Consider the following 20409-nt stretch of genomic DNA (forward strand, 5'->3'; position numbering starts at 1 on the left):
TATATATATATATATATACGTGATTCACTCTGAAGGTGCAATTGACATAGTGATATTAACATGGGACAAAAATATGGCATGTCAAAATATATATGCAATTTAAATGCAGACTAATAGATTACTAGAAAAATATTTGTATAAACATTTGTAAATTCCATTCCAATTATTTGTGAAAGTAATGCCTTGTAAATAATCTTATGTCTCACTGTACATTGCTATTCTTGTTATGTTGGAGCCTTTGCTTACACATTACATCTGCACTTTATTAAAAAAAAAACTCACTAATTTCAGATACTCAATGATTTGATTCTTAATTGTCTCTCACAGAAAAATTTCAATGTTAAGTTTTAGTAAACTTGAAGCTGAAGTTCAAGTAATGTTTATTTGTTCGTCTGACAGTAAAATTAAAATGTGAATTTTTAATAAACTTGTAGCTAAAGTTCAGGTAAATGTCCAGCTGACTAGTACAATTAAAATTTATGACACTGCAAATCCATTAAAATAATTTACAACAACTGCAAACAACTAATGAATTGTGATTTTTATCTCAACATGTTGTTTATGATGCGTAATTCTCAATTTTAACAATAAAAACTAATATACAGGCATTGATGCATGTGCAACAACAATAATGGGCATAGTTCTGATCTACAGTCTTAAGATAATATACATATAATTTATTTTTAATCATAATTTGGTTACTTTCTATTAATATCGGAGGATATATACTTAATATGTAGCTCTGCTTGACACATTTTGTATCAGGGAATCCTTGCTTCATGTCTCTATCACCAAAGGGGTCCTTGCCCTGTCAATTTTTTAAAATTATTATTTGTTTGTAAAACAGAAACTTGTACGTGTTTATCGTGGGTTGTTCTGTTAATATCAGAGTTCTGAAAGGAAGCTGACTGGTGTGTTCATTTTTCTTTTATTTTGGTAGATTCCTGAATATTGTCGTGTCCTGGAGGAGAGTGAAATTTCTGAGCACTGCTTTGACCTCATCTTCGCCTTCGATGAGATTGTTGCCCTCGGTTATAGAGAGAATGTTAACTTGGCCCAGATCCGGACATTTACAGAGATGGACTCTCATGAGGAAAAGGTGTTCCGTGCTGTCAGAGAGGTAGGAATAGCAATGCACACTTTTGACTGTTATTGTGCACTCAATGGCTAAAGGTATGCTGGCATCTTTTCTAATGAACAAATCTGGCAATTCCCCAAGAGTCTACAGTATATAATGACATTCTAGAAAATTCTCCAGTCTGCTATAGACTTGTTTAGCTCAGGCGCATGCACTGATGCAAAGGAGGAGGATCAATAAGGTCCTAGTGAGTGAAACAAAGTGCTGTGTGTGGACTAGGGATGCACGATATTATCGGAATGTTATCGGAAACGGCCGATAATGGCTTAAAATATAAATATCGGCATTGGCCCCGATATGAAAAATTATGCCGATATGCCTTGTTGATAAGATGAATAACTCACATGTGCCTAGGGTGCTCACATGTCAGCAGAGTGGTCATTCTTGAATCAAACTTTTTCCTGAATGATGATAAGATTCACTGTTTTGGTTTGCCACATTTAATCTGAGAATGCAAGTTCAGAATGATGCATCCTTCGTGCAATAGTCAACAGTCTCTAGTCACATGTATTATTAAAACTTAAATACAAGGAGCTCTAAAAGATTTTCAGAATTTTTACAACTCTTTTGCTTCAGACAAATTGATTTATATACAATTGATTTATAGTTAATTTACAGTTATTTTCAAAACTTTCAGTGCACTCTCCTTATAAAAGAAATTCGTTGTTGTTTATTTATTTCTAACAAGTAAGTTTTTGTTAAAAATATCCTAAATTAAAAATAATTTGTTTATAATCTCTGCACAGGAGAGACTTGGTGTTGAACAGAATGAAATATATTGGTATCAGCATCAGCAATTGGCCAAAATGAGGTGAAAAATATCGGCATATTGGATATCGGCAAAAATCCAATATTGTGCATCCCTATTGTGGACTTCATAATTAAACATCCCTGATCCCTGCCATGTGTTTGGAGTTTATAAATAACATGCTGGCAATGGTTCTCAGAGGACACTTGATAAATTATTTAATTGCAATATAATTTACTGTTGATCATCTTTTCTTCACTCTAAACCACTCAATTAATCGTTCATCAGACTCAAGAGCGCGAGGCTAAGGCAGAGATGAGACGGAAGGCTAAAGAGCTTCAGCAGATACGGCGTGATGCCGAGCGTGGAAAGAAAGGACCGGGCTTTGGTGGTTTTGGCAGCTCGGGCATGAGCAGCAGCAACACAGCCATCATCACAGACACACTAATCGAGGTCGAGAAACCCAAACCCACCCCTGCACCTGTCAGGTACTGCCATACTCTTAATAGACTACAGCAATCCTTAATCTGTATAAAAACAGCAGCAGGCTGCAATTTAATGCCCTTTTGTTTTAGGTCCAGTGGTCCAAGTAAAGCACTTAAACTGGTTGGCAAAGGTAAGGAGGTGGATGAATTTGTGGACAAACTAAAGTCAGAGGGAGAGAATATTATCTTGTCCAGCACAGGCAAAAGACCATCAGAGGCTTCCAAATCTCTGCCGCCTCCAACCCACACAGAGAGGTAATGATATGTCAATGTTTGAAATGCAGAAATCATATTGAGTATAGGCATTAGTGGAGTCTGTGATCTTATTCAATTAAAATATTTTGCAGTGCTGTTCATTAATGCGATAAAAGTCCATTTTTGTGTTTGTAAATATTATGTCTCTTTGCGAGGTTTGCAAATATAAGTTAGACATGGATTTAAAATCTTTACTACTTGCTTAAGTTTCAGAGTAAGACCTCACACATCTCACGTTAGCAGCATGTAAGCCGTACATATTCTTTTCAGTGCCCATGTTAACAGTTGCAGCATTCAAGCTTTACGCGTGAGCAGCATGTCAGGTAGAGTTTCAGCGCTGAGCCTGTTTTTGCTGTGTCTTGAACACTGAATTCAGCAGAACATATGGTGGAATTGCACTTATTCATCAACACAGTGAAGACACATTATCACCACTTTCTAAGTCTAACTAAATGGGGATTTAAACAGCAGTTCCCTCCTCATGTAAATTAGATTGCAAGTTTGACAATCAAATAGTTCTCAATGAACCACTCTTGATCTTTTTCCTTTATTATAGGGCATTGTCAGTGCAATAACCCAGAAATCACACAATGTTAGATCCACAATTTTACAACACTTAGGTAAATCTTTCACCAATTTCTGTCTAATTTTCAGTGTGCATATGCGAGTTGAGGAAAAGATCACTCTCACGTGTGGCCGTGACGGTGGCCTTCAGAACATGGAAGTGCTTGGCATGATTACCCTCAGAGTGTCTGATGAAAAGAATGGGCGAATTAGACTGAAATTCAGCAATAATGACAAGAGAGGCGTGCAGTTGCAGGTAAGGGTTTTTATTTTAATTGTATTTTTTTTCCTCCCTAAATGTACCAGCATTGGCTAATTATAAGAAAACCTAACTATAAGAATTATTCTGAATATGATGCATCTTTTTTTCTTTTTTTTTTAAAGGGGTCATATAATGTTGCTAAAAAGAATATTATTTTGTGTATTTGGTGTAATGCAATGTGTTTATGCGGTTTAAGGTAAAAAAAACACATTATTTTCCACATAATGTACATTATTGTTTCTCCTCTATGCCCAGCCTTTATGAAACGCGTTGATTTTTACAAAGCTCATCGGTCTGTAAAGCGAGGTGTGCTCTGATTGGCCAGCTATCCAGTGCATTGTGATTGGCCGAATACCTCAAGCGTGTGACAGAAATGTTACGCCCCTTACCATACTGTGTTTCCATCATACAGTCTATGGTTTCCATGTGTCCGGCGCGACGAGACAAAACCAATAAAACCCATTACAAATGAGAGGCATTTGTTGCATCCAGTGGGGACATAATTACTGATTGTAATGACTTATACTGTGTTTTTACGCTTTGCGTTGCGTATTGCGCCGTGTAAACACAAAACCATGTCTGCATTTGTGATTGAAGAAATGACAAACAACAAGTGCTACTCTACACTGCTCAAAACTTGCATTTGAATCATCAGTGGCAAATTCTTTAAATATGAAAACGTACTTACAGTCTGAGAATCAGAATCAGAATTAAACGAGGCGTTTTAGGAGGGCATGGACAAGTCTTAACTTTTATCTCTTTGGATTTGAGACGCTAGTCTTTGCAACTGTACATATCTTCTTTATGCACCAAGAGCTTGTAACACTCCAAAGAGAAAGGAAAATTTTAAATCTCATCATATGACCCCCTTTAAATCAAGCATATTGCTATAGGTAATTTTTTTGTCCAAAATACGAGTACTGAAACTAATAAAAACAAAAGTAAATGAAAAATCTAAATTAAACTAAACCACAATACAAACCAAAATTGAAAACTATTAAAAGTATATTTTCTAAAACAAATATAAAATAAAAAAAAATATATATAATAAACCTTTAGAAAATGTGTTCTATGTTTGTAACGCACTTCTAACAACTTCCTTGTAGACCCATCCAAATGTGGACAAAAAACTTTTCACAGCAGAGTCTGTGATTGGTCTGAAAAACCCAGACAAATCCTTCCCCCTGAAAAGTGACGTGGGTGTGCTGAAGTGGAGGCTACAGACGACAGATGAATCTTTCATTCCACTAACAAGTCAGTCCTAAACATGTGGTTTAGTATTACCAATAAAGTTAACAGCTTACATCTCCCCAGTAGTGTCACATGACTTGCGCTCATTTAATTTCTGTTTGTGTAGTAAACTGTTGGCCCTCTGAGAGTGGTACTGGCTGTGATGTAAACATTGAGTATGAGCTACAGGATGAATGTCTGGAACTCAATGATGTAGTCATCTCTATCCCTGTACCGTGAGTTCAGATTCATTTGATTTAGTTCAGGCCCTAATTCATACACATTATACACCTTTACTGGCATAATAAAACACCTTGTTTCCTTGTGTATAATGAAGCATTTTGGAATCGTTTGGCTTGTTATTTACATTTGTCTATTGTAGGGCTGCACGATTAATCGCATGCGATATTTAACGCGCATCTTGTCAGAAAGCCGGTTCTGTAATCAGCGGTAAATCTCCATCACCTGCGTGCTTTCACATTGAGCAGCATTAACTACACAGAGCCGCTGTTCACTGACGAGCTGCGCAAAAAATCACGCGAATATGAACGTGGTTTAGCGCAGCTCGTTGCACGTTAAATATCGCATGCGATTAATCGTGCAGCCCTAGTCTATTGTAACAATTTCATCACAGGTCAGGGGTGGGAGCTCCTGTGATTGGTGATCTAGATGGAGAATATCGCCATGACAGCAGACGGAATGTCCTGGAGTGGTGTCTGCCTGTGATTGATGTGAAAAATAAGACTGGTAGCCTGGAATTCAGCATACCTGGCCAGCCCAATGACTTTTTCCCTGTCAATGTCTCCTTTGTCTCCAAGGGCAGCTACTGTGACATTCAGGTAAGAAAAGAGGTTAATTATAGATTAGGGCAGGGTTTCCCAAACTGGGGTTCTTGAAGGAACTGCAGGGAGTTCAGGAGTTGATGAGAAGCTAATAATCATTTAAATCATAAAAATTGAAATAATAATCAAACAAACAAAAAAACACTGCATGCATGTTCATTGACTGACATCAGAGAACCTTGAACATGTGAATGTATTGTTAACTAATTTAAATATTACCTTTAAATCATAGGGGGGTACTTCAAGTAAATATTTGATGTCAAAAAAGTTTGTGAATCCCTGGGTTAAAGGCACAATATGTAATTTTCGCCGCTAGAGGGTAGGGCTGAACGATTTTGGAAAATAATCTAATTGCGATTTTTTTTTACCAATATTGCGATTGCGATTTAATATGCAATTATTTTTTTAAAGCTCTTTATGTTCTGTATTATTCAACAAAGACAAGCTATAAATCATTGTATAGTATGCCCAACACACTATTAGATAGATTAAACATAAATGTTCTTTTCTGTAGGCCAGGCCTATATGTTACGATGAAATTAGGTGATGCATGAATTGATATGAATGACATTTTTATTTAACAACTACAATCACAGTACATTGACTGATTTGTTGAACTTCCAACCTTGTAAGCATGTAATAATTATGTTTAAATAAGCCTGGTGTAAACATTAATATGAAAGTCAGTAACAAATCACACAAACTAAAGTAGATTGCAGAAATATAAAAACAAATCTGTTGCTTTACCACACTACTTTAGGTAATTCAAAGTCACTGTAATAAACATATGTAAACATGTGCACTGCACTTTTTAAACACTCTCTGTTCACTTCAGACCAGTGGTTCTCAAACTTTTGGTCGCGCCCCCCTTTAAACCTATAAAAAAAAATCTGCCCCCCTTTCCCGAATCCCCATCCCACCTCAGACTACCAAATAATTTCACTAAACATTATAAAAAATTAAAAAAATCTTACATATTGTGCCTTTAAGGTATTGTTCGATACAGAGTACTGATGTTAGTTAATAGATTGGGTTAATAGATTAGATTCATTATCATAAATCACAGTTCAAAAGCAAACATTGAAATTCTCTAATCTTTTCCTCTTTTCTCTGTTCATGTTCTCTCCTGCCAGGTCATTAAGGTGTCTCAGGTGGATGGGGACTGCCCGGTTCGGTTCTCCACAGAAACGTCATTTGTGGTCGACAAGTACGAAATACTGTGAAAGGAAACATCACTAACAAAATTCCACCCCACTTGACAGAGGAGCAGATAAATGGACTGAAAACATTCATATAAATAAAAGAAGGGAGAGACATACAAATGGAGGGACGATGCAATCTTTATCATCTTCAGCAGTACTTTTAACAGGATTATTCTTGTTGTTCTTGTTCTCAGTTTAATCTTTGCTGGCAATATTGGCTCTACTTGTACCCAATATGGTTCACAAAGCACCCAGTCAGCAAGGGTTGGGGCTAAATGGAGACTGCATTGAAAGGAGGGAGTGGGCTGGTGGAAATTTATTCATTTAAAGCCATCATGGCAGTATATTTTTTTAATTGACGATTCATACCTCCACTGTAAGGGTCAAGTCATGTTGTTTGTCTTTTCTCTCAGTTTGTGGTTTTCTAAAGATTTATTTTCAATGTGCTGCAAACTGACTTTTTTTTTTTAAACACTAGAAGATTGTTGTACCTTGCTTGTAAAAGCCCTTTCGTCCATTTCATAATCATTGTTTTGTCTTTCTTTGTCATTCAGACTCTTTGTTTTGTCTAAAATATATATTGTATCTCCTGTTTCTGTCTGCTGTTAAACATCTGACATGTTTAAGATGTCTGTGCTTGGATCTTTGTCTAACTCTTGACTGGCTCTCTGTTCTCCTGTTTTACATTATGTTTTGGTGTAGTATTGCCAACCTTTAAGGAAATGGAGCCTGTAGTACATTTTCAGAAGTTTGTTTTTAGTGTATCATGGACATTTGAGGGCAATTTGAAAAACTAATTCAAATGGAAAATAATTTAAAGCCATTAACTTGTATTAAAGATAATTGTTTTCATTCAAGATGACAGCATTGCAGTCAGAAAAATGTATTGCTTCAACAATGAGAGCTCAGTCTGCTTTAAATCATGTTTTCTATCGAAAGCAAAAACTTCAGGCTTGGACTTTCATACTACTAGAAGGCAACCTGCTCCCCATCTGAAATGTGTTGTTTGTAGATAGAGCCCTTCAGTGGAGGATCAGGATCATGTCTGTCTCTTGACTGTAGGTTTTCAGGGAGGGACTTCTGGTCTCCTATCAGCATTATGAGTGGTTCCCAGCCTGCCGAGCCATCCTCCCAAACTTTAGTCTTGACCCCACATGGCCCCCGCTGAAGAAAAGAGGTCTCCCTTGCTGTCTTGGTTTCCAGTAATGCCTTGAATGTCTCTGCATATTTTGATGAGGGGAAGGGCATATAAAATGTTTATCTTTTTTCATTGTTTTTTTTTCTTCTCGGTTTTCATGGAATCATAATATGGATTGGAGGGAATGATATAAAGACAACAGAGATTTTTTGTAATCTTGTAAAATAACAAATTAGGGATTCATGATTAAGAACATTCCAGTGTAAACTTATTTTAAAAAATCATTAAAGAGTTTAAAAAGGAAAGGATCTTTTATCTGTTCTTTTCTGCAGTAAATGTGTCTTGTTTGAATGGTTATCATCATGAAAACTGGTTAGTTTAAAATCATAAATGGTCTGGAATATGTTTGTTCACCTGATTGTCAGTCCACCCCTATTTCAATGAAGCCCATATTACAGTACTACTGTATTCACCCAGTCACACGTACTAGTCAGTATTTCAATTACCACACTGAATGATTCATGTTTTTTCTGAGGTTTTTGTTTTGTTTTCCCCACCTTAAAACCAGGGGTGGAGAGTTTTTTTTTTTTTTTACTTCTCTTAAGTAAACAGATTTACTGGCTGTGCTCTTCTCGTATCCGTCTGAATGCAAGAATTAGAAGGACTGAAAGTGGACTGATGGCCTGTATATGATTAAGTGATAAGGAATAAGGAGAGTTATTTTTTCATCCCTCATTTTTTGGGATTAAATACTATACAGTTTTGTATTTATTTTTTTTTTCTTTTCTTTATTTTAAAGAACCACGGAGCAAGAGAAAACATTTACCAATGTTAGTTTGAGAGACAATATGCATAAAATAGTCTTAGCAGTTAAAGTGACTTGTTCTGATGGAAACCCTTTCTACCTCCTCCACCAAATCCAGCCGAGTTTCTGAAGGAGCTACAGAGCTATTCATCTTGTTCAGTCTGTACTGATCCCACTCCTTGGGACCATTTCCGAGAATTTTCCTGTTATTTACAAACCAAGGACCACAATGGCCCCTAAAAGGGTTCGCTTTCAAGTAAGTTTCCTTTTGCACCTTTTGATATTTAATTGAGGAAAATTCTTTACGAATATTATGTATGTTAATGAAAATTCTTTAAGGCATATAAATGTAATTTTTGCTGAAAAGCTATATATATATGAAAAGCCTAAAAAGACTAGTAAGTTACAGGTTGGCATTGTGACAACTTACTCCATAATGTGTTCAAATGCATGTTAAATTATATATTTTCTAATTACTGGAGAAAACAAGCCACGTTGTCACCTATTACCAGAGCTTGGTTAGAAGTTACAAGGCTAACGGCTGAAAACGAATACTGTATTTAGATTTAAATGAAAGAGATTTGCACGACCACCAGAGGTCATCATTTGCCTCATTTCATCTTCTCTTCTCTGCGTGATGGTGTGTGTCTTGTGAAGGGAAACAGCCACCTGGACTGACACCGTGCTTCTCTGAAAGTAAAATGTTTTTGCTGCATGATTTCAATCCTATTTACTGTATCTCAGGCCATATGATTTAGTGTTTGATTTGATTTAATGTCTATGAATTTGGTTGTGGAGTTCAGATAAATAAGAGGGGAGGAAATCCTTGAGAAAGAAAGATGAAAATAAACGAGGCAAATGGTCTTTTAACCACAGAATTACATACAGTGGCTGTTCTAGACAAATACTGATACCTCAGACAACATGGATCATAACTAATTGAAAATAAGTGTTATTTTAGGAATATTTAAACTTGAATGGGCAAATGTTTGAGAACCCCCAATGAATATTCCTACCCTGCCTTCATACACTTGCCTATAGCATTTTCAAGTTATCCCAGTGACCCTGATAGGCTACTTCAGGCAGCAGCCTTGTATTTACAGTTGTTTCATGACTTGTCTGATCACATCCCATCCCACTCAATATTTTTTAGATAGATTTGTCAGTTGGCATTTTGAATTCACAAGCAGTTCTTTGCAACTTCACAGACTTGTAAAGTTCCCCAAAGTTTCTATACCCTCTTACATCCTACACAGTGTCATCTCCAGACATGCGTTGGTGGAATGCCTCATGGGTTGGGTTGGGTTAGATTAGGTTGAGGGGGAGCCACTATTGCGTATATGTGTGTATTTGGGGTGTTTAACATTTGGACACTACAATAAGACATTATTCAGAGTATTACAACAGCCATTTCTCTGTTTTAAAAGAGGAAATGTAATCTCACAATATCCAGAACCCTTCCAGTATCTATTCTTAGAGTATTTGCATTTTTGTTGTCTCTTCTGTTTGTTGTCATAAGACATTTTACAGAGGGCAATTAATGTATTTAGAGGGCAGCTTTATTGGCTTATTGTAACTGAATTTCAAAATGTGAATTTCATTTCACATTATTTTGCCTATCTGGCTTGGCCAGAGTTCAGCTATGCTGTGGGAATTAGATTTCTTTATACAGAGAATTAAATGCACCAGGGGCATCTCTCTCTCATCTGTCTCCTGATCTGGGCTCAGGGTGGGTGTCTCGTTCCAGAGGCTGAACAAGTGAGGAGCTCTTCAGCTGGGAGAATAAAAGACTGCCTTGTGGCAGTGTGTGAAGTGTGTGAGAGACTATGAGGGCTGGAAAAAGAGAAAGGGGTGGAGAGAGAGAGAGAACATGTACGTGGGGGAATAGTGCAGGACAGAGAGAGCGAGGGAAGATATTTCTAGTTCTGGATGTGATTTGTCCATCCTGCTCTGGTGCTCAACAGAGTTTAAGGTGTCTGAAAGTGAGCATGAGTTAGAAAGACACCTGTTTCCAGCTCTCAGGATTACACATGGGACTGGCAGAGCCACAGTTAGGATACTAACTCATAGGTAAGGCTTTTATTGACAGATGGGTTTGTGTGATGAAGTTTTCTGAATACATTTAGAGTGATGCTACACTCTCAGAAAAAATGGTAAAACACTTGGTAATAATATGTACTATTTAGGTACTAGTATGTACTTTATATGTACCTTTAAGGTACTAAAATGCACCCTTTAGGGGTAAATAAGCTACACAGATTCAGAGTTGGATTTCTGGACCTTTTCAAGTATTTTCAATTTATACAATTGTAATTTTATTTATTCAAAGCACCAATTTAATAAAAAAAAATATATATATAAATTGTACCACACGTCTGTGTCTGTCAACCCATTTAAAACATAAAAAAGCTTATGAATCACTGAAAGAGGCACTGAGAGGGACAGAGAGATTTCTGAAGAAAATGAAAACTTTAGTAAATGACTCTTGCCAAAACATAATGGGGATCCTGTCTTTAAAAAGTAACAGTGCAAATGTCACTATGGACACTATGATGTTATATTATGAGTTATGAATGATCTCATACATGAATGCATTTCTTTATTTTAGTTACGGTACGTGTGAGCAATGGAGAACTCTAGTCTTACTATGTTAAATATGATTGAGAATAAAAAATGGGCTGCACTGGACCAGCATGGGAATAATGGCCCTGACCTAAAGCATGGACAATGAAACTATTGTCCCAGCGGAGATAGTGCTGGATCTGCTGTCTGCTGACACATTTTTTGCACCAGCAATGCTACTTCCACTAAAAGAGGCTGACTAACAGGTGGTTTGAATAATTGTGAAACACATTCAATACTTCTTCTACACCTGTGTTATGTATGACATCTGCAATGCAGCAGTCATAGATTGAACATTTACATGATTCAGCTAAGGAATCATATGTGACATACTTTATAGGCTACAACAGTTAGTTGTGACATTCCAGACATGTCAGTCTGTGCATAATTTGCAGAGATTTTTCATGGACTCTTTCTTCAGGATACATAATTATGTCAACAGATGGCCACGAGTAAGTGACTGTATCTGAATATGCATACTTACCTATACAGCAGGCAAAAACAGTACTTGAAAAATTATTAGTATGTCAGAATTCACAGTATTCATAAAACAGTAGGCAAAAAGTACCAAGATGACCGACTACTTTGTCGTGCACAAGACGCTTCAAAAGACGCCAGAGGAAAAATCGCATCTTTACATAGAAAAAAAAAAAACCAATGGAAAAGCAGCGCAGGGGAAGGCAAAAACGTGGCCTCTTACTGTCTTACATTTACTGTTGCAGTCGTGTTGTTGGTCTGAATTTCCAAATGACTCTGTACCGTCCAGGCATAGCAGAGCTGTCTGAGTAAATGCAAGCATGAGAGATTAGGCCACACCGTGAACACGTGCACCGGTTTTCCCCTCGTTTAACCCTTTCGCACGTGAGTTTAAAATATTCTAGCTGAGCCCAGCGAGTGAGGGAGAGAGCGCAAGAGAGAGAGAGAGAGAGAGAGAGAGCACGAGAGAGGGTCACATCACACACACATACCAGCTTCATCACTGTGTCTGTCACGCGACTCTGTTCCCCTTCCGGGCTCTGTCTTTACATTTATTTTGAAAGATGAAGCTCGCGATTATGGTAAGGGGCGTTACATTTCCGACGAGTGCTTGCGGTGTTCGGCCAATCACAATGCACTGGGTCAGCTGGCCAATCAGAGCAGACTGCGCTTGTCGGAAGGAGGGACTTTGTAAAAAACGAAGCGTTTGAGAGAAGCGGGGCATAGAGGGCCTACAATAATGTACAGTATTTGAAAAATAATGTGTTTTTTGAACATTAAAGCATGTCAACATATTCTGTTACACCAAATATACAAAATAATGATCTTTAAAAAAGCATCATATGACCCCTTTAATGCATTGCTTTGCTGCAATGGTAAAAGATGTAGTGAGACAGTAAAAACATTAGTAAAAATTAGTTACTTAGAGAGTTGTTGAGAGTTTGATACTGTATGTTCATCTAGTCAAGATTGCAGGAAGTGTATAAAAGTTAACTTGAACATCAAGAATGTTGGAAGGAGAAAAAGAAATAGGGAGTGGATGAAAAGAACATTAAGGAGTAACAAAAAGATGTAACTGAACACCAGCACAGACTTAGTGAAACAGTGCCAAACAGGATTTAGTAACCATGATTGCTCAAGCTTTTCTTATAATGCCCACACCTTCATTCAGTCAGTCTGGGTCTCACCAGCTCTAGACAGCACACAAACACACACTTCACTGACCGATTTATGTCAATAATTAAGTCTGGCTCTGTGAGTCTTAACCAGCTCCAGGATCAAGTATTCATATCTTTTCAATCTTTTAACTCTCTCTATCTGCTTAAACCATAATTCTAGTCTTTTTTTCATGGAGTAATTTTTCCATTCGATCACCATATGAGTTCATATCTCCATCCCTTTAAAGGGATTGTCTTGATTGTGTTTATGGGGTGCAGTCTAACATGTGTTAATGCTTCGTTTAAAAATAAACGCATTATTTTTCACATAATTTACCTATATTCCACACAACTCTGTCCCTTCTCTGAGAAATGGGCTGATCTTTTTTTTTCTGTTTTTATGAAGCCCCGCCCTCAGAAATAGGCGATGGGCTCTGATTGGTTAGCTAGCCCAGTGTGTTGTGATTGGAGCCGTTTTTGTAGGCATTAAACTGCCAGAATTTTAAAAGACGATATCTCTGTTTGCATTGAACTTTCAGCTTCGTAACTTTGCAGATATTGTTTATGCTCAAACAGCAACATTACACACTAACTAACCTTAAAAAAGTGAAATCGCAATGAACCACCCCTTTAAGGAAATACAAATACTGCATGATGGAATGCTATGCAGGACTGCAAATTGAATAGATTTAAAAAAATTTCAAACAATTTGCATTGGCAGTTTAAATTCTTAAACAGAGTTCACTCAAATATTAACAATTTGTTATCATGTCATGTGTATCGTGTCGTTCCAAACCATAATGATTGTCTTTGGTGTGAAACACTAAAGGATTTAGCAAAATTCAAGAACAGAATGAGATGGAATGAAATGAGCAGAAATAAATGATGATCAGAATGTATGTACTCCCTCTTGGACAGCTCTGAAGAAAAAATTTTTCATACTACTGTGCCAGTGAAACAACCCCAGTCGTTCTTCTTATTTCTCACAAACACGCAAGCACTGTGACTGTTCTCTGGGGGTGAAATCTGTGCCTTGTTGCTTTACTCTGATATTATAATAAGTGACTAGACTGTTGCAAAATGTTGCAAGAGATTAAAAGAATTTAAGAAAATGCTTAGCTTTGATATCACATGTGTTATTCCAAGATAGCAGTCCAGCATGGAAATATGGAAAGTGGAAAGTTATGCAGCAGCTAACTTTCCAACTTGTGTTCTTACCATGTGTTGACCATGGCAGCCTCATGTGAGTCACTCTGAACTTCTAAACTAAATGCCTTACATATAAATGTTGGAAGTTATTTGGTGGAATAATCATTTCCTCACATAAAGTCATTGGAATTTTCACTCCCAGAGGACAACAAACACATAACTTAAATATGGCTCTATAATAAGGCACTGGTGGCTCAAAACATAGGACTACTTTAGATTATCAGGCCTATTGACATTTTTCTCAGTCGTGGGTGAGAAGGGGCAGCTGGAGATTGTTTATTCCCAGAGAGTGGCTAGATCATAGGGTCAACCGACAGGAAGAGTCCCCGCTTAGGATCCCACACCGGAAGAGTCTGCTCCTCTTCCAGCTGTGGTTGCCTAGTTGCTGTTCAGATTTGTTTGTGTTCGTTTTTTTATGTTTGGACTCTTTTGACATCTGTCTTGGCCGTGGAAAAAATGCCTTTCTTTCTCCTTCTCCGCCAGACATATGTTTTCCTCTCTAGGACGCTGATTCATGGCTTTCCCATGTTTTTTAAGGTTGTTACCAATCAGTCTGGCTTGGTGTATGATTGATTGCTTGGGTGTATGTTCACTAAGAGACAAAACATAAATGTTTGCTTAAGAGTTCCAAGATAACTTTATTGACTATTTTTTGTTCCCCGCATCTTGTTTCCATAAATTAAATTAATTATGTAACAAATACTCTTAAAGTGACTCACATCAGCAGTTTTGCAGCTGTTAAACATCAAATGGAAAACACCATTTTTGTTTTGAAGAACAGGAAGTGAGTAGGGGGACTCCATCTGGAATATCAAGGTCTTTTCTGTCCTCCACAACAGCGTGTAAACTCAAATCTGTTTTTCAAAATAAGTCCATCTGCTGCACTGATGGGGATCTGACAATTTTAATACTATTCCAGCAATTCCTTAACAATCATCTTCTAAGGGCATGACAGTAACATCTTAATATATTTCTTAAAGGGATAGTTCACCCAAAAATGTAAATTCTGTCATCATTTATTCACCCTTATGTCATTCCAAACCTGCATGACTTCTGTGGAACACAAAAGAAGATATTTTGATGAATGTTGGTGACCAAACAGTTTTGGTTATCATTGACTTCCATTGCATGGACAAAAAAAAAAACTGAGACATTTCTCAAAAAATATCTTTTTTTATATCCCACAGAAGATGAAAGTTTGGAACGACATGATGATTAGAAAATGATAATAGAATTTTAATTTTTGGATTAACTATCTCTTTAATAATTAAATTAATTTTAATAATATGTTTAGCATGTTTTTGAGCAGTAAGCTGAGCATACAAGTAGTAAACAGATGAGTCAAGTTTATAGACGATGATTTGTGTGTGACGGTGTAGATATATGTCCCCCGTGATTTAGCTTTCTAAATTTAAACATAAACTTGATGATTTATTCATGGTTGCTTGGAAAGACGGACCGGACACCTGGATTCTGACAGACTTTTTTCATGTGGATTCCTCTACTAGTGCTTTCTATCTCTCTCGCACTCTCTCTCCTCCCAGCTGTGGTGGTACTATGTAATTCTGTCCTCCAGAACTTCAGAGCATTCAGTAAGAGACATGAGTGAGCAGCAGAGACAAACAAACAGCGAGAGCTGGACTGTAGACGGTCAGCCAAAGGCTCAAAAGCATAAACTCAGGACATAGCATTGAGATTGTGAGTAAACAAGGCCATGCAGCAACAGAGCAGATCTTTCTTGGGCTAAAAAAGATGGTGAGTGGGCTTGGTATTGCTTATGGGTTTTTAAGAGTTTGGTATTTGGTATTTCTAAACACTCTAAGAATTTTGGTTAATTTTAGTACTTCGTTGATTTAGGCAGCTATATAAGAGACTGAAGAAATGTATAATGCTGCACTAAATCAATGTATATTGCATACTATTTATCAGATTTATGCAGAGACCATGAGTGCTAAAATAACTCAAATTAATTTAAATATATTATACATTCCATGGAATCAAAATACTTAAAATATACATTTTGAGTTTTATTTTTAGTATAAATTTTAATAAATAAATTACAATTTTATAGTTTAATATTAGAATATATTTAAATAGTCATTATTAGTATATATTTATATATCCATTTTAAGCATAGATGTATTTTTATTTATTTACGTTTTTAATGTGCTGTTTGTTGTATATATTTAACTGCTGCCTGTCTTGGTTATGATTTTTTCATAAAAGACATTTTAAATCTCAGTTTGATTTAACATTTTTGTGGTATTAACATGGGTAGAAAAGCCATCAGGCCTTCATGTTTCCAGTCTTTGGTTTCTATTTCCCAGATTCACCTACTGTATGTGCTATATTTAGCTGTACTGTTATATTAGCTATGTTCCTGCTGTGGTTTCCTCACTTCTCCCTGTAACTCTTACATACTGCCATGTGTCTATGTGCGTGTGTGTGTATGTGTCTATATAGTGTACCCTGTATGATTATAACCCCTGTAAGAGGAGCTTTGTGGTTTGTGCTATGTGGTTGAGTCTATTTTCTGCTGCAGAGGGCAGGACACAGTGGCATAACGGCAGACTTAATGACATGTTTCAGAGGCAAGCCACTTACCAGCATGAAAAACTCCAGATGAACTGCTATTAGGTGTATATTTGTTTGTAAAGGTATTTGACTCAAGGCGTCAGTACCTGTCTGTGTACGCTTAATGTCAGTGACTCTGTATTGTCCAGTTGTGTGTGTGTGTATGTGTGTGAGTGATGGTGAGAGCAGTGACCATATTCAGTATAGTGACAGAGGCTTTCTGTTCTCTCTTCCCTCTGTGTCATACACTTGACGTGATTGAGAAAAGGCGGACTGCAGCACTTGCCAGCTGCACTTGCAAACATGACATTAAAAATGAAAGGATACAGAGGCTAGCTAGAAGAAGGAGCAAAAGAAGAGGAAGTTTGATTTTATACCAGCTGTTGAGTTAAAAACCGTAAATGTCCATCATCATCTTAATGAATATGCATTCACTGTACCTAACCTGTCTTCGCTTGTTTGGAGAAGCAAAGCGTCTCATTCCAGTCGTTTCCCTGACTGGACATGCCAGCAGAGGAAAGAGTTGAATTAATCTTACATAGCTTTGCCTTTCAAACTCCTCTACAAATTCAGATGTCCTTTTAGATGCTCCTCATGGAAAGAGTTGATTCATTGGACAACTGGCAGACTAAGGTAATCTGTTATATAATGTTATATTAGTTTCCATATTGGAATTAATATTGAAAATATTGGGTCTGTTTTTGATGTTTTGGTGTACTTGACTATAAATGTTGAATGTAGCTATGTAGCTAGCTAAGCTATAGAACAGGGGTGTCCAGACTCGTTCCTGGAGGCCACTGTCCTACAGGTTTGCCTCAGCACACCTGCTGCCATGACGTTTCTAGTAGGCCTGGTAGTAAGACCTTGATTAACTGGTTCAGGTGTGTTTAATTGGGTTTGGAGCTAAACTCTGCAGGACAGTGCGCCTCCAGGAGCAGGATTGGACACCCCTGCTATAGAAAAATGTGAAAAGACTGGTTGGAAAGAAGTGATCCAAAACAGGTCAGATCAATTAGGAATACTGAGTTTGGGTGTTTACAATTAAAACGAGATTCTGATTCAGAAGATTCATTTATTTTACATCAGAATCACTTGTTCTGATTATAGACAGCTGATACTGTGTTTATTGATAATAAATTGTCAAGAAAATGTTGCATGGTGAAATGCTACAGTGTTAAATTTTTCTGGACAATAGGCTATTTCAGCAGTAAAGATGTGTTTACATTAGTTTCTTTTAGTTGTTTAGAATCAGAACCAGGGCTGTCCTTAGCTGACGCGGGGCCCGGTGCGAGGTAGGGAGCGTGTTCTGATTGTAAACAGCCAAACTGCTTCACTGATTCTCAATGACCATTATATATAGATATGCACATATTATGGAAAATGTTTTTAACGTTTCGATGTTCTGCAAATGATGAATGTAGCTGAGTTGTGTAGCTAAGCTACAAACTATCTATAGCTATGCTAAAATGAAATTAGCTAAACTAAGCTAAAAGCTTTCGGTATAACTGACAACTTGTGATTTTGAATACTTAGACTGGTTAAAAAGAACCTATTCGAACAAGTAGTTCTGAATCCCTTGGGATTTTTACAGTGTGTTCTGTTGGTTGTTTAGAATCAGAACTAATTATTCTGATTCAAAATAAAAGGCTCTTTTGAATCTGTCAATTGTTCTGATTGTAAACAGCTAAACTGCTAATTAATAAAATCACATTGCAAAGTTACATGATTTTAAGTTACAGTACCACATCGAGAAACGTAGTTCAACAAAATGCTTTGCTACTTTTAGTGACGTTACTGTCCTTCACTGATTCACAATGGCTGTTATGTACACAGATACATACACACATAGACCCTGATGCTCAGTTTGTCTTGCGGATCTGTTTCTGCTTGATTTCCAGTGTGGCTTTTCTGAGAGACAGTGGTATGTGTCAGAGACGGAGGAGGGGTAAGGGAAGGAGGAAGAGGGGGATTTCAGATTAGGGATGTTCCAAAATGACTGATCTGCTGTGATGTGTGTACTGACCTGAGGTCTACTCTGGTTTGTTCACACTAATGTGCCTGTGTCTGTACCATAGATAATTGGCTGCATCTGTTCACTGTGAGTCTGGGTGTGCATTTGTTTGTGTGCGAGATGAGTCACACTGACTCATGCTGTGTATTTCAACTAAGATGCAGACTCCGGCCTGTTCATGACAGTTGGTTAATCACAGTATGCATTTGTTAGTTCATTGCATCACTGTATTTTGTCTACAGTAGGAAACATCTGATGTGTTTTATTGTTCACTGATAGGATCAAAGACACAAGCTTGAAATGTTGTAACTTTGCCAGCTCTACATGTTTATTCTAATAGTCTGTTTATGTTGTATAAATAAAACAAATATATGTTGTGATTATGACTCTTTATATGAAAGTCCACTCGCATTTTATGAGACTGAACCTAATCACCTCTTCGACTAAGAATTTTTGGTCATATTTGGACTTTTAAAAACATCTTGCTGTTTATCTTTCTGTAATTCCAGGATCTTAATGAATGTCATGAAGTGACCAATAAATCCATAGACATGGACAGGCTGAATCAGAATGTTCCAGAACATGGCCGTCAGACTCATCAAGTCTTACAGGTGAGTGTGTGAGCACATTTTAACATTTCTCTCTCTCACACACACACACATATGTTGGCTTTCCATATTTTATGGGAACATTCCATAGGTGTAATGGGTTTTATACTGTACAAACTGTATTTTCTATCTCCTTAACCGAACCCGACCCCTCACACAAAACTTTCTGCATTTTTAGATTTTCAAGAAACTTCAATCTGTATAATTTATAAGCTGTTCTCCTCATGGGGACCAAAAAATGTCCCCACAGGGTCAAAATTGACTGGTATTACTATACTTGTGGGGACATTTGGTCCTCATAACGTAGGAAACAACAGGACTGCCCACACCCACCCACACATACCATTCAAAAGTTACGTTTGAACGTTAGTGTGTATAATGGATGCATACAGCGTGTTTTACTGTTGGTTTTCTGCTTATTCATCATTAAAATCACAAAAACAGAATATAATATAAGGTGTTAAAATGTCTACATCAGCATCAGCAAAGAATTCTGCAAAATTCCTAGGTTTTGTCACCTAAATGTGGAGTCTGCAGATCCCCACAGGAAGTGGAAATTAAGAGGCGAACTGTTCCCTAATTATAAGGTTAATCTTCATCACCGTTGATTCGAGAGGCTGAGTTCAGCCTTTCTGTCTGCATTTAATCTTGCTCAAACACTGCACTGTATTCATCCAATCAAACATTACAGGGTCTCATAAACATCAAGCCGTTAGTTCAATGCACCTGTTAAAACTTCACTAGTAAAGTTGAGTACACAAAAACACACGCAAATACACACAGAAACAAACTGAGCTGAGCTGAGACTGAGCTGTATATGGAAAAAATGTCAGAAGACAATGAAAACTGTGGAGCAGCTTTATATGCAGCCCTATTATGAAGAGATGACAGGATAAGATATGAAAGCTAAAACAAACTACAGTGACATTTAATTCAGAAAAGAATTCATACATTGTTACTAGAAGCCTTATTGCTGTTCAGTTTTAAAGGTTATTTCTAAGGACGCTGTTGCTAGACTCGTCATAAAAAAAAAGATGACACCTGAAGACACTTTAAAGATGTGTGAAATCTTTATTTAACTG

General features: G+C 37.1%; 2 protein-coding genes across 6 annotated transcripts in view; both read left to right on the forward strand.

Annotated features, from left to right (window-relative positions):
• arcn1a (archain 1a) overlaps positions 1-8145 on the forward strand; it is a 12003-nt gene extending 3858 nt beyond the window's left edge. Inside the window, exons 3-10 of the mRNA XM_016472343.1 lie at positions 941-1120; positions 2175-2374; positions 2462-2626; positions 3281-3446; positions 4559-4706; positions 4810-4918; positions 5317-5521; positions 6658-8145. Coding sequence (XP_016327829.1) covers positions 941-1120; positions 2175-2374; positions 2462-2626; positions 3281-3446; positions 4559-4706; positions 4810-4918; positions 5317-5521; positions 6658-6747 — 1263 coding nt within the window. The 3' untranslated portion in view covers positions 6748-8145. The remainder of the gene's footprint in view (positions 1-940; positions 1121-2174; positions 2375-2461; positions 2627-3280; positions 3447-4558; positions 4707-4809; positions 4919-5316; positions 5522-6657) is intronic.
• Positions 8146-10608: 2463 nt separating this feature from the next.
• phldb1a (pleckstrin homology-like domain, family B, member 1a) overlaps positions 10609-20409 on the forward strand; it is a 42498-nt gene continuing 32697 nt past the window's right edge. For 2 of the 5 annotated variants that reach the window (XM_016472332.1, XM_016472334.1), the window contains exons 1-2: positions 15743-15889; positions 19229-19330. In XM_016472332.1, the coding sequence (XP_016327818.1) occupies positions 15887-15889; positions 19229-19330 (105 nt within the window). In that variant the 5' untranslated portion in view covers positions 15743-15886. Of the gene's footprint in view, positions 10740-15742; positions 15890-17634; positions 17711-19228; positions 19331-20409 lie in introns of those variants that run through there. The other 3 variants (XM_016472329.1, XM_016472331.1, XM_016472328.1) reach the window with 3 other exon arrangements.

This window comes from Sinocyclocheilus anshuiensis, unplaced genomic scaffold (genome assembly GCF_001515605.1).
Source record: "Sinocyclocheilus anshuiensis isolate Anshui unplaced genomic scaffold, SAMN03320099.WGS_v1.1 scaffold668, whole genome shotgun sequence".
Classification (NCBI taxonomy): Eukaryota; Metazoa; Chordata; class Actinopteri; order Cypriniformes; family Cyprinidae; genus Sinocyclocheilus; species Sinocyclocheilus anshuiensis.